This window comes from Toxorhynchites rutilus, chromosome 1 (genome assembly GCF_029784135.1).
Source record: "Toxorhynchites rutilus septentrionalis strain SRP chromosome 1, ASM2978413v1, whole genome shotgun sequence".
In the NCBI taxonomy this organism is placed as follows: domain Eukaryota; kingdom Metazoa; phylum Arthropoda; class Insecta; order Diptera; family Culicidae; genus Toxorhynchites; species Toxorhynchites rutilus.
This window is the reverse complement of record NC_073744.1, coordinates 63,747,627-63,762,021: the sequence shown is the minus strand read 5'-3', so window position 1 is coordinate 63,762,021 and position 14,395 is coordinate 63,747,627. Positions and strand designations below refer to the sequence as shown.

The window sequence follows — 14,395 nt, the reverse complement described above, 5'->3', positions numbered from 1 at the left end:
AATGATGCATTCGGATAAACTTTGCATTCGGGTATCTGCTACATTCGGATGATTGGAATTCGGATAACTGTCTTTCGGATAATTCTAATTAATTCTGAAGTAAACACTGACGAAAAATGTGTAGCAAAAAGCTCACATTTCTCCTCGCCCACTGATGATTCAACATCATTCAAAAAGATGCTGGGAGGTATAGTCGAATTCTTCCGTTTCGAGTTTACATAGCTCCACACTGGAGAAATAGTTTAGTAAAAGCAGCTACCAACTCTTTAGTAGCAAAAACATTGGTAAAATATACACATTTTTTGTAAATATTACTAAAATTGCGTAAAAAGGATGTCAGACGCAATGAATGTTCCTACCAGGAATTCGTATATTTTACTTCATACCATTAGTAAGTTTGTTTTTATTGTCATACCTAACAACTGTGATGTGCGCACTTTGTCTTTCGTCTTTTGGAGACGAAGCGATTCGGAGGTAAGCACTTTGTTTTTATTGAATTCAATTATGTATTCATCTCCCCCGAGAATTTGTTTTCATATTTTCGGCGGGGAAAATATCACAAGAAATTTTAATCCATATTAACATAATTGACCTAATACCTTTTATTTCTTTTTTAGTTGGCCTTAAAATTATATGCAGTACAATTATTCATCATAAACAAATCGGAGATAAGTATTCGTTTTTTTACATCATTACATCAGTCACCTCGATCGGGAAACTATTTTCATATTCCCGCCAAGGATAAACATCAGTTATATTCTATACATTACAACACTATTGACCTTTTTCCTTGTCTTTACAGCTGTCATGATCCCAGACTCGTAATACTTGTTTACCAAAAACCATCCAAGCTATGGGATTGAAGGTAACGGCGAGTTTGTCGCTAAGATTGGAATCTTTCTTCAACACATCATCGACCGTAAAAAACTTAAGGTGAGCATGCATAATTTATTGCATATTTAATATCATTAACATATGTATTTCTTTTCTTCATAGGGACACGAGAGAACAAAATACGGATGAAACGTGCTAATTCTACCGTCACTCTGCTAATCAGCTGCTAAACAGCTAATACAAATCAGAGCGATGCAGCAGGAAGAGGAACGGGAACTTGCTTTGGAAATGCTCATCAAATTGAGGTGGTTGAGACTGCGATTGAAATTTGCCTCTTGTACGCAGTTTATAGAATGATTCCAACGAGAATTATTGATGTTGTTTATAGAATAAGTTAATAGTATAATGTATTCTAAGTAAGTAGAATTAAACGCAATCAAATACAATTTTTTAAATTAAAAATAATTATTAAAATATATTGTCATTATCCCTGATGATTATCTCTCACAAATATGAAGCAAAATTTTCACTGTTATTGCACCAATGTTGGACCAACAATTTGTAGTTTGTTTGACATATGTGCCTACCATTCTTTTTTTGTAACATGTACCAATGATTAGTAGGGTAGAAAATGACTAGAGAATTGGTAACATGTACCAAAAAATTCGTCATATTTACTAAATTTTCCTCTCAGTGCAGAAGCTCTTTGGGTTTCGCCTCAGATTAGTTGAACTCGCAAAACGTACGATTTGTAGAGCGACGAGTTTAGATTACAGTACTCGTTGCACGCCAAGTGGAAACTGCGTTTATTGCCGAGAAACGATTACATCGAAGTCTGCGTTGCGAAGCATTCCGTTTCCGTTTCAATTTCCGTAACAGCCAGGTGCTCCAGGCAGGAGAAACAGCAGGTCGACGAGTTGGGACATTTGAATCCATTCATCGAGAAGAGCATTAACGCCAGTCAGGAAATCAACTAGAGCATGGAAATCAATCTTGCTATAATCTAACGCAAGCTCGACATTTTCATTCATATCATGCGACGGTGCATCATCGTCAATCAGAGGTGGAGAGGAGATGGCGGATGGTGAAGGTCAGCTACTTCTGCCAGCTGACCTTCACCATCCGCCATCTCCTCTCCACGGATCGGATCTCGAGATTTCCACAAGCAAATCAAAGGAACAAAAAAAAAACAAGTCGAGAATTCGCCCTAAGTGGTTGCACTTAAGATTCCTTTGGCACAAATTAAGGAAATCCATGCCATCAATCAACGGGGAACTAGCCATTGATAACGGAACATAATTCACGGCCTGGATCGACCATCAGAACAATTCCAGGAAATTCCAGGTTGATTATAGTCACCGCATACTAACAAGAGATCGTCAGCAGAGCCATTGTTCGCTAGTTCATGAATGGACGCAATATGTCTTTTTAGTACGTTGAGGTCCTTGCTCTTGTCCGGCGGAACATAAATTGCACACAACAGTATCCGCTTGGATCGAATCGTAATCGATGCACACACTTGTTCTAACGTTTCACCAAGGCTTACAGTTATCCTGTTACTGACGAATCGATGGTGTACGGCGATAAGAACTCCTCCAAAACTCGATTTGTTGCTATTGTTACAGCTTCGGTGGACAGCATGGTTGTTACCAAAAAGCTGCGTCGAATTGATGGCATCGTAGAGCTCCGTCTCAGTTAAAATGATGACATCAAAATTACAATCCAGGGTGTTGCAATAGAAATCATCGATCTTGGTCCGTAGTCCGCGAACGTTTTGGTAGTAGATCCATAAACGGCTACCATCGCAGGTTATGTTCTGCAACAAGCAATCATCAGGCGCAGGAATAATTGGTGAATGATATAGACACTCACCTCTGGTGGAAACCCTAGAGTTTCCACCATACACAGAACGTCGCGAGGAATGATTATTAGTAATGGTGTCAACCCTAGGGCTTCCACCGTCAATTCAATTCATTGTTTTTAGAAGCTTTAAACTTTGCAGTTCATTCGCCTCTAGCTTCCACCGTACACAAGACAGAGCATTAAGAAGTTGCCTGAGTATTGCCGTTGGATCGACACTGATTTTTTGTATAGTAGATGAATTCACGGAATAAAAATCCATCGGGCCTGGAGAGCGAGGTCTTTCAATGATGGATCCAGTCCGATTTTGAAAGAAACGAAAGTCAGCTTTGCAGTATTTGCCTCCTTAGGAACAAGACGTATAACGTCAGCAGGACCGGTTAAATTCAAACAACGAGAAGCAATTTTTTGTACGTCGTCAACACTTGCTAACGGGTGCAATCCAGATAGGTATAGTCAGATTTCAGGAGCGGGAATCGATGGTGTCAGGCATGGCAGAGACAAGTCACTGAGATCAATTTTTTTGGACCCCCGGGCTGAAGAAGTGCCAATCGCTTCGGCTTTATTACTGTAAGGCTAGGCGCAAATTGAGACGCGTATGGCGCGAGTAACTTGGCGCGATGTAGCGCCTGTCTTTGTGGCTCATGGAAACAGATGAAACGGCGCATATTGGTCAGATGACGCGAGATGGAGGAGCGCTCGTGAGACATGACTCGCTCGACGCTGTGGCTGAGCCACAGTTTCTCGTGCTGCTCATGCTGGTTGTGTTGGTTGTGTTGGTGAACAATCATATAGCGCCGTGAGTCTGATGGTTGTACCGGTCGGAAGGTTGTGTTAGTAAATAAATATATCGCACAACTCTGTGTGAATCAGACATTGTATGCGAGTGGCACGTCATTTACACCAAACTGCGACTCAATATGCGCTCCACCACGCTACGTTTGTGGCACGAATGAGTCGTGTTGATAGTCTCGTGTTCGCTTACGAGCGCTATACGCTTCTCAATTTGCGCCTAGCCTAATAGTTTTATATTCGACCACTTGGTCCAAACCCACTAGCGAACTAGATATCAAAAGCAAACAACTGTTCTCGATCATTCAAATGTATTGTTTATATAACACTTAAAAGGACCAATAAAGGGGAACTGAGTCGGTTAGAAGACGACAGCCAAACTATAAAGTGTTGTGATAAATTTGAATGAAAATTATACTGGCGACGAGAATAAAAGTGGAAAGTGAAAATGAAATTTGGTAGCAGTGTTTCATCTTGTCACCAGAGATTCGGGATAAGATTTTTTTTTGTTGCTGCCTATATTGTTTGCGCTGCCCATATTGTTTGCGGTGCCGGCATAGTGAATTTAACACAATTTTATTCAACCGTATAGCCATTTTTTTGTTGCTCAATTCGACGGACATTGTGTTCTGTAGTAAAGGGTGTGTCACATCAAATTGCATCACGGAAAAAACGCTGTAGAAATTGAATTTTTAGGAATTATATCTTCAGCTTTTGCTTATAATCAGATAAGAGTGTATAGATCACGTTGGCCATGCTTCACTGTCAATTTTTCGTAAATTTGGAAAAATGTCGTCGAACGAAAAAGAGCGTCGTGAATTAATCCTGTGCACTCATTTCGAGAATCCGGAGTTGTCACATCGTGACATCGGTAAGATGCTGGGAATCGTCCAATCCACGGTCAGCAGAGTACTAAAACGATACTTCGAGAACCTAACCATCGACCGGAAGGTGAAGAACGGCAAAAATGGATGCTCCGTCAGTGAAAAAGATCACAAGCGCGTAGTTAAGCAGTTTAGACGTGATCCGAGAAGTTCGGTCCGGGATGTCGCCAATAAGCTGAATTTGTCAAGTTCATTCGTCCAGCGGACCAAACAGCGGGAGGGCCTGCGTACATACAAGGTTCAGAAGGCTCCTAACCGCGACGAAAGGCAAAACATGGTGGGGAAGACGCGAGCCCGGAAGCTGTACACCGAAATGCTGACGAAGCCGCATTGCCTGGTAATGGACGACGAAACCTACGTCAAAGCGGACTTTCGTCAGCTGCCGGGCCTGTTGTTCTTCTCCGCAGAGGACAAATTCAGCGTTTCGGAGGAGATTCGCAAGCAGAAACTATCCAAGTTTGCCAAAAAGTACATGGTGTGGCAAGCGATCTGCTCTTGCGGAAAGCGGAGCGCCCCCTTCGTGATGACCGGCACGGTAAACGGGCAGGTTTACCTTAAGGAGTGCCTACAGAAGCGCTTACTACCACCTTCGTGCCAAAGGAAATGAACCCGCCCAACGCGCCGGAGCTTCGCTCAATAGAGAAATATTGGGCGATTATGAAGCAGGCCCTCCGGAAGAACCCAAAAGCTGTCAAATCGGAGGCGGACTTCAAGAGAAAATGGATTTCTGTTAAAAAAAAAAAACTACAACCTGACGTTGTACAGAACCTTATGGACGGGTAAAGAGGAAGGTGCGAGCATACGGGCTTGGGCTCGAAGTATGAATAAAAAGAAAATGCCAAAAGTTGTCTAATAGTTTTTATTTTACTGTCTAAAATTTTCAAAAGGATCGGTCTACTGGGCGAATTTCTACAGCGTTTTTTCCGTGATGCAATTTGATGTGACACACCCTTTATAATTGTTTTCTGACAATTCAATCAGTTCCTTTGGAAGACTAATTTTTTTTTGTCTATCAATTTTATCATCAGAATACAACAAGGCAAAATTTGTCGATTGAGCGATTTGTTGGTGGTTGCTGTTTGTGCTCCTGTGATTGCTGGTTTTTGCTGCTGTTGCTGGGTTTTGCTGCTGTTGCGGCTTTTGCGGTTGTTGCTGCCTTTTGTTGATGCTGCTTTCGCTGAATGTTTTTGTCTGCCCGAGCCAGATTTGGGTCGGTCGATTTGTTTCCCGTTGATTGAACAACAGAAAATAAGGTACGTGCACCCATTTTTGGTCAATGATATAAATAAAAGAAGTTCCCTATTTTTATTATCATTTTTTTGGAAACATACATATATTTAGAAGCATTATTATTCAGACGTTTTGGTTTTTGCATTCATTTTTGTTCATTTTTATTGTACTATCAGATTAACAATGCCGCTAATAGGCTCCATTGAGACGTATATTCCTTGTTCAACCAGTTTCGCGCAATATGTTGAGCAAATCGAATGGATCTTTAAAATTAATAAAATACCATTTCGGGAGAAAATTGCATATTTCCTTGCACTGTGTGGAAGAGAAACATTCAGTGAGCTAAAGCTATTACGTCCAGATGTAGATTTATCTACTCTGACTTATGAGGCTATTATTGATTCGTTAAAGCGACGGTTTGACAAGGCAGATACAGATATGTTTCAGAGATACAAATTTTATATTATGATGCAGGAAGAATCTGAAACAGCAGAAGATTTTATTCTTAAAGTAAAATTACAAGCAGAAAGCTGCAAGTTTGGTGCGTTCAAGGAAACTGCCATTATAGATAAATTAGTAATGGGCGTTTTAGACAAGCAGGTACAGCAAAGACTGATTGAAGAGGAAGAATTAACTTTGGCTAAAGCTGAGAAAAATATGGTTAACAGAGAAGTTGCTGGCGTACGCAAAAGAATGATGAACGATAATAGACTAACAGTAGTGGCAAAAGTAGACAGCAGCAAGCGGAAGGTTTACAGTTCACATCGTCCCAGAAGCCGAGAAAGGAGAAATAGACATGATGAAAGCAGGAGTGGTAGTCGTAGTAGTTCGTTTTCCACCCAAAGAAAATCATACTTTTGCAATTTTTGCAACAAGAAGGGGCACACTAAAAAATATTGTTACGAACTGAAAAGAAAAAAAAAGATGCATGTCAAATTTGTGGATGATTCTGAAGCTTCTCCGGCTCAAACTGCTAGCAGGACTGATTATTTTAAACGTTTGAAAGAGGATCTTAAAGACAGCGAATCCGAATCAGAAGAAAACTGTATGAAACTGTCTTCTGCCAAGCATCTGAATGAGCCCTGTTACATAGAAGCTTTTATGGAAAATAGGAAAATGCGCATGGAAGTTGATTGTGGTTCTGCTGTTAGCGTTATTGACGAACTGGAATATAATAGTCGATTCTGACATTTAATGCTGGAATCATACCACAATCGCCTTGCCGTTGTGGATGGAGCTAAATTGGAAGTTTTAGGAAGCATTTTGGTATCTGTAAGCATGAATGGAATTAGTGAGCACAATATGGAATTGGTGGTTTTGAAAAATAATAAGAAATTGCGCAGAATTACCCCACTTTTTAGCAGAAAATGGCTCGATTTGTTCTTCCCAGAATGGCGTACGCCATTTTGTTGTGCGAGGATAAATCAGATCTCGGAGAGGGATATTGAAAGTACAGTGGAAAATGTGAAGAGTAAGTTTAATCAAATTTTCAAAAAGAGCTTTTCTGATCCTATAGTTGGGTTTGAAGGAGACTTAATTCTGAAGGAAGGTAGACCTGTTTTCAAGAAAGCCTATCAAGTTCCCTTGAGGCTCAGACAAAAAGTTATTGAACATCTTGAACTTTTAGAAAAAGATGGAGTGATTAAGCCTATAGAGGCAAGTGAGTGGGCTTCGCCTGTTGTGGTTATTGTGAAAAAGATCAGGGAATTCGTTTGGTAATCGATTGCAAGGTTTCAATCAACAAAATTATCATATCTAATACTTATCCTTTGCCAAATGCTCAGGATCTTTTTGCTTCTTTGGCGGGAGCTAAGGTTTTCTGTTCATTAGACCTTGCTGGAGCATACACTCAGTTGAAGTTATCAGAAAAATCGCAGAAATTTATGGTAATCAATACTCTTAAAGGTCGCTACACTTATACAAGACTACCACAAGGTGCATCATCCAGCGCTTCGATTTTTCAAAAGATTATGGATCAAATTTTGAATGGTTTACCTTTAGTATTTTGTTATTTAGACGACGTTTTAATTACCGGGATTGACTATGAAGACTGTAAAAAAAAAGTCTTTCTAAAGCTAACATAAAAGTAAATCTAACAAAATGCAATTTTTTTGTGAAATCATTGCCTTACCAGGGAAACATTATTTCAGATAAAGGATTAATGCCATGTCCGCAAAAGGTAGAAACTATTCAGGTAGCGAAACCACCACGAAACGTTTCAGAATTAAAGGCATTTTTGGGACTTTTGAACTTCTACGGAAAGTTCATTCCCCATTTGTCATCCCGTTTAAGTTGTCTTTACAGATTACTGCAAAAGGAAGTTCAGTTTTATTGGTCTAACGAATGTCAGGAAGTCTTTGATGAATGCAAGAATTACCTTTTGAATGAAAATCTCTTAGAATTTTGACGTAGGACTACGACTAACCGGAAGATATAGGGGGTGAAATGGAAATCTAGGCACTGAACAAGTAGGAAAAAATGCAAGATTTGGAACGCTTATAACTCGAGCATTTCTCAATAGATCGCAAAGGTTTTTGCATCAATTGATAGGAAATATATCTACGCATCTATCATAACGAATAACATTCCATTTTTCTTGAGATAAATAATTGAGTAATTGTGAAATATCAAGCATTGTCAAAATGCACTATGTGCCCATTTTTGATTGGTCCATTTTGTGCTCCTCAAATCGTACCGACCAAAACGGGCAACCAGAGCAGCAGCGAAATAGAATGAAGCATGATTGGAAAGGAAAAAGAAAAAAAAAATGAACGAAACATTGGTCGCAGTCTCACACATGCGTAATTCTCGAGCCAGCCAGTCAGCTTAAAAATCCCCGCTCCGCTGCCGTAACGATCATTCTCATTCAAACCGTACACCACATCGGTTCGCATCACAACACATCAACAAACTGACACAAGCAGCCATGTCTGGACATGGCAAAGGAGGAAAAGAGAAGGGAAAGGCAAAATTCCGCTCGAACCATTTTGGACTGCAGTTTCCCGTAGGTGTATTCGCCAATTGCTCCGCAAGGGTAGCTAGGCCGAGCGCGTTATTACCAGTGCACCAGTCCACCTAGCCGCCGTTATAGAGTTTCGGCTGCCGAAGTGATCGAGTTGGCTGGCAAAACTGCTTGCGCTTTGGTTCGGTGGGCATCAAGACAACAACAGGCAGACGCAAACGCAATCGCAAAACGGCAGCAGGTAGCAGAAGAAAAAAGTTTGTTCTTCATACAAACTGCTTTGGTGGCAAATCCAGAACAAGGCGGCATCGAGGGCGTTCGAAATGGTTTTTTTCAAAACCACGAGTAAGTTTTCTAAATTGGAACCATTCCATAAAACAAGGCGCTTTTCAGGGCCATTAAACCCTCCAAAAAAGAGTTTAAGAAATACAGTTCAATGCTTTCTAAAACATTATCCAAAATAATAATAAAACACAAATTGATTTTTTCATAATTTGTTTGCCAGGATCTGATGAGTGTGTGAATTTGGCAGTTGTTCTGAGCTTATTGATAGTTGGGGACTTTCCAGATTATTCAATTTTCACCAATTCTTAAATTGTTTCCAGATTGAAAGTACAGTAATTTACAATTAGTTCGACATTTAGCTAATTGGACGGACATGTAATGCGACTTATTTAGTTGGACATTTTTGTAAACATAGAGATCCAAATTATGACCCCACATTGAAAGTCGATACTGTACCACTGTCATCGCAAATGTTCAATTACAGGTTAAAATCGCCTCCAATGCGACACTGAGTGGCGCTTCGGCACGTCGCATTGAATGTAATTTACTGTACAACATGTCACAAAGCTGGATGGGAAGAAATTTTCCAACTGTGAAAGCTGTGGCGAGTGGCAACAAATCGCTAAACAGGAAGGTTTAGCCGAACAAGATGGGGATATCGGGGTTAACAAAACAATAAACTCTTTAGATTGAAGATAATTTTGTGATCCTGAAAAGGATCCTTTTTAGCCTGCATGTGAATCCAACGAGCGAACAAATCGTAATGAATGTATTTTTTTGCCATCGCTCCCTGTTAACGCTCATTCGTTCGTCTCGTTGGACTCGTCCCTCTGGCTGAGTCTGCCGATTTGTCTCTATCCTGTGAGTGTGTACCGCTAGAGTATAAAACACGCGGACCCCAAAAAAATATCTTATTTTCTTTCAAACCGTAAACCCGTGTGGTTGTACGGCATCGGCATCGTGGACGTAACAAAGGAGGACAAGTTAAGGGAAAGGCAAAGTCTCACTCGAACCGTGCAGGTCTCCAGTTCCCTGTTGGTCGCATTCACTGATTGCTCCGCAAGGGTAACTAGGCCGAACGGATTGGTGCCGGAGCACCAGTAACCTAACAGCGATTATAGAGTTTCGGCCGTCGGAGTGCTCCAGTTGGCTTGCAAAGCTGCTCACGACAATCAGAAAACCCGCATCAAGAACAGAGCAGCTTCGGTTCGGCGCTCATCAAGACAACAATTAGTTTCAGTGAGTGGCAAAGTGTTTCTCCGGCACGTCGCATTAAATGTAATTTACTGAACAATATGTCACAAGCTGGATGGGAAGAAATTTTCCAACTGTGAAAGCTGTGGCGAGTGGTAAACGCAACAGCTAAACAGGAATGTTTAACCGAACAAGATGAGAATATCGAGTGATAACAAAAACACAACACCAAAGGTTCTTTTCAGAACCATCAACATATTCATAAAGAGTAAACAGTAAACTAAACCATTTTTCAGGTAGATAGGTAGGTATTCACGTAGAAGAAGAAAATAAAACAATATATTTAAAATATATATTTAACAAAAGCTGTCCCCTTTGTATAGTCCTACGTCACTCCGGTTATGTGCCCGACATTACCCACCCGTCTTTTTTGATCCAAGAAAACCAGTAGTAGAGGTTTCGAATGCCTCCAGTTATGGTATCGGTGGTGTCATCGCTCATGTGGTTAATGGTATAGAGAAAACAGCTTCGTTTGCATCGTTTTCTCTTAATGCCCAACGCAAGTATCCCATATTACATCTGGCAGCTTTAGCAGTGGTAACCACTATAAAAAAAATTTCATAAGTTTCTTTATGGCTAGAAATTTACAGTTTACACGGACCATAAGCCACTCATTGGCATTTTTGGTAAAGAAGGTCTTAATTCAATGTATGTTACCAGATTACAACGCTATGTTATGGAACTTTCAATATATGACTTCGACATAGTTTATCGACCGTCTACAAAAATGGGGAGTGCTGATTTTTGTTCGAGATTTCCGCTATCGGACGAAATTCCTCAGTCATTGCAGCGAGAATACACTAAAAACTTTAATTTTTCAACGGATTTTCCCATGGACTATCGACAGATAGCACGAGAGACAGGAAAGGATATGTTTTTGCAACAAGTGCAGGCGTTTATCTCAAACGGTTGGCCAGATAGGATTGATACATGTTTCAAGGATATTCGGGCACATTATCAGGATCTTGAATTAATTGATGGATGTATCTTGTTTCAAGATAGAGTGATTATTCCGAAAGTTTTGCAAAACGTTATTCTGAAAATGTTGCACAAAAATCATACAGGGATTTCAAAAGTTAAGCAATTGGCCCGAAGAAGTGTTTATTGGTTTGGACTAAACAGAGATATTGAAAATTACACCAAATCTTGCCGTACCTGTATAGAGATGTCTATCGTGCCAAAACCTGAGATAAAATACGCTTGGATACCCACAACACGTCCATTCGCCTGCATGCCGTTTTTTTTTTGTTTCCAACAAAAAGTATTTTTAATTATTGTTGACAGCTATAGTAAATGGTTAGAATTGGACATAATGCCACAAGGAACCGATTGCAAAAAAGTTCTGAAGAGATTTACAACTTTATTTGCACGGTTTGGGTTACCGGATGTGGTTGTTACCGACGGAGGACCTCCTTTCAATTCATCCTCATTTATCAAGTTTCTAGAGAACCAAGGTATAAAGGTTTTGAAGAGCCCTCCGTATAACCCGCAAAGCAACGGACAGGCTGAGAGGATGGTGCGACTAATCAAGTATATTTAAAAAATACTTACTAGGCCCACGGATGCAAAAGATGGACACAGAGGAAAAGGTTAACAATTCGATCGAATCTCGCCAGAGTTCCTAGTGAACCAAGATACCGAAAATGATTATCAACAACAGCAGGCAATTCAAAGCGACGAGGAAGATTTTTACGGGTTTGTATCGGACTCCAATTTGTTGGATGCAGCCGTTCGATCCAACTCAACTAGTGTTCCAAACAGCCCAGTTGAAATCGAACATTCTGAACATAGCCGGCAGGAAATAGACTAGGAAAGAAAATCCGAAACGCGAAAACGTAAACACCCTCAGACGCCTGTATGCTTGCTCGACTGAGGTTGAAACCACAACATTGCGTGCTGATGTGGAAGTAAAAATAAAAAAATCGAACAACGTAGTGATTCGATTTCGTTTATCTCTAGCTGGCATTCTCCGCATTGTTTCTTCTCCATCTTCCAACAATCAAAACAAATGATGAAATCCAAAATTCGGGGATATGGTTTCGATTTATATCCTTTGGGATCGTTATAACAGTATATTACAAATGAAGTTCACACTTCCACTATGTAGACAGATCCAAAAAACAAACTTCCAACAGACAAATATTAAAACCGTGAACGATTGTTTACGTTGTAAGCTTCGATCTTATTGTGGCTTCCGAGATGGAGCGGAATATTCTGCCTACAGAATAAAATAAAAACGTAAGTTTCGTGTCCGAGTGGAGGCAGAATCCTATCTGAATGTGACATCAGAAAAGGATTGGCAGTACATTTGTCACTTGAAAATAGAAGCCGAACTTGGATGAGCCGGAAAGGCTCAAGCCAAAAAAAAAGCTAAACAAATTAAATTTTCGCGAAAAAGCATCATCTTTCAGTCCACTCCTCTATTTAAAAAAAACGCAAACAACTGAACAGGAGATCAAAACATCTAATTGGCCACACTTGCTCCGACCGATGGCGGCCACGATAATTGACTTAAATGTAAGGACCAGTAGCATAAGATAAGTGTTAAATTAATAGACACGATTGTCACCAAGCTCTCCACGAGTAGACTTCTTTTTAATCTGTTTTGATTCTACCCACACCATCTTAAAAAGTTGCAGATTCAGTGATGTCGTTTCGTCGTTGTCGCATCCTTGAACGTTCGTTTTCTTGAGCGCTAGCAGTTTTTACGAATCAGAAACGCAAGACAAATGTCCTTGGAGCGTTAACCTTTTGCGCCCAGGATTGCTCCCACAAAATTGACATTGGAATTCAAAATTGCAGAAATCGTGGACAGGATGATGTATTAAATCTTTGAGTTAATCCCTAATTTAAACATTTTACTATTTCTTCTCTTCTATGATATCATTAAACAAATAAACGCTAAACACTCACATTCTCTCGATCAAACCAGTCTCATCGAGGGCGCCAGGGATATCCCGCTTGTTGCCTAGCACTAGAACCGGAATGCCCATCAGCTGGGGCTTATCCAGCAGCGAATGCAACTCATTCCTGGAAGCTTCCATCTTATCCAAATCCGCCGCATCAACCATATAGCTGAAATAATCAAAACAAAAAAAAGAAACATCCCAGCTGTGAATAATCATCGCGCCGACTAAGAGATAAGATAACGTACACAATGGCATTGACCCCGCGGCAGTATCGCTCCCACATCGATCGGAATCGAGGTTGGCCTCCGATGTCCCACACTTTGATTGTGACGTTGCCTTTGGTCACCTTACGCATGTTGAAGCCAACCGTTGGGATCATATCCTCGCAGAAGTGACCGGACTGTATTGATGAGATAAAAACAAAGACGAGTCTAAAATTCAATTGCATCAATACCTAGTTCTGCTTTTATTTTTCTAATTTGTCTGCAAATGCGGCGCATACTGCGATTGTGAAACATATAAAAAGAAAATGCGATTGGAAATTCAAAAGCGAAAAGATGACACAATCGTAAACAGCCGTTGCAAACAAACGCAAAAAGTACATTTATTCATGTGTTGCACTTCTGATTCTTTCACTAAAATGCTTTGTATGAGTCACAAAGAGCTCAGCCTCAAGTTAGGATCCGACTCTGCGTAGTTAGCATATCAAACAGTAAACTGAACGCATATTGCCATCCAATCACTATCAATTGGGCGCTGATAACGCAGCCGACGATTAGCTCAACATTTCATGAAAAATAAGCCCAAGATTCAATGGCACTCTTGTTCTTCTCATTCCCTGCGGAATTTATGCCTAACTTTACTCTTTGATGCATTCCACTTACGGCGATAACGTTAACAAAGGTTGTCTTCCCGGAGTACTGCAATCCGACCAGTGTCAGTTCCATTTCCTCCTTCCAAAACAGACTTTTGAACCAGTCCAGAATCCGATTGATTAGCGCTAACATTTTCGATCGCTAGTGTGCACCGTGTAGACCACCTGGATATCCTCCACCAAGGAAAAGCCAATTTTCGATTTCCTCCTTATACACTCAATATGACAAACTTTTTTTCTGCTGGATTTGACCCTTGAAAACTATTCCTTCTGTTTACACCCTTTTCTCTTCCATCAATTTTCCGACAACTGACTAGGAGAACGACACTCACGAAATTCAAACTGCGTTCTTGGAAAGACTAAAACAATAACCTTAGGGAAAATCAGTAAAAATGAAAACTTTTTTCGGTACAGTCTGTGCTTTTCGTCACTTTTTGTCACAGACAGCAATATACGACAGAGAGTATCAAGATTTTTCCCTTCCTTCTGCACTATCACTTTTTTATTTGCT

At 40.3% G+C, this 14,395-nt stretch overlaps 1 protein-coding gene across 1 annotated transcript in view; it reads right to left on the bottom strand.

The window, feature by feature from the left end:
* The window catches only part of LOC129768446 (ADP-ribosylation factor-like protein 8), a 22,860-nt gene extending 8,465 nt beyond the window's left edge, over nt 1-14,395 (bottom strand). Inside the window, exons 1-3 of the mRNA XM_055770112.1 lie at nt 13,895-14,395; nt 13,256-13,410; nt 13,015-13,176 (exon numbers count right to left, since the gene is read on the bottom strand). Coding sequence (XP_055626087.1) covers nt 13,015-13,176; nt 13,256-13,410; nt 13,895-14,017 — 440 coding nt within the window. The 5' untranslated portion in view covers nt 14,018-14,395. The remainder of the gene's footprint in view (nt 1-13,014; nt 13,177-13,255; nt 13,411-13,894) is intronic.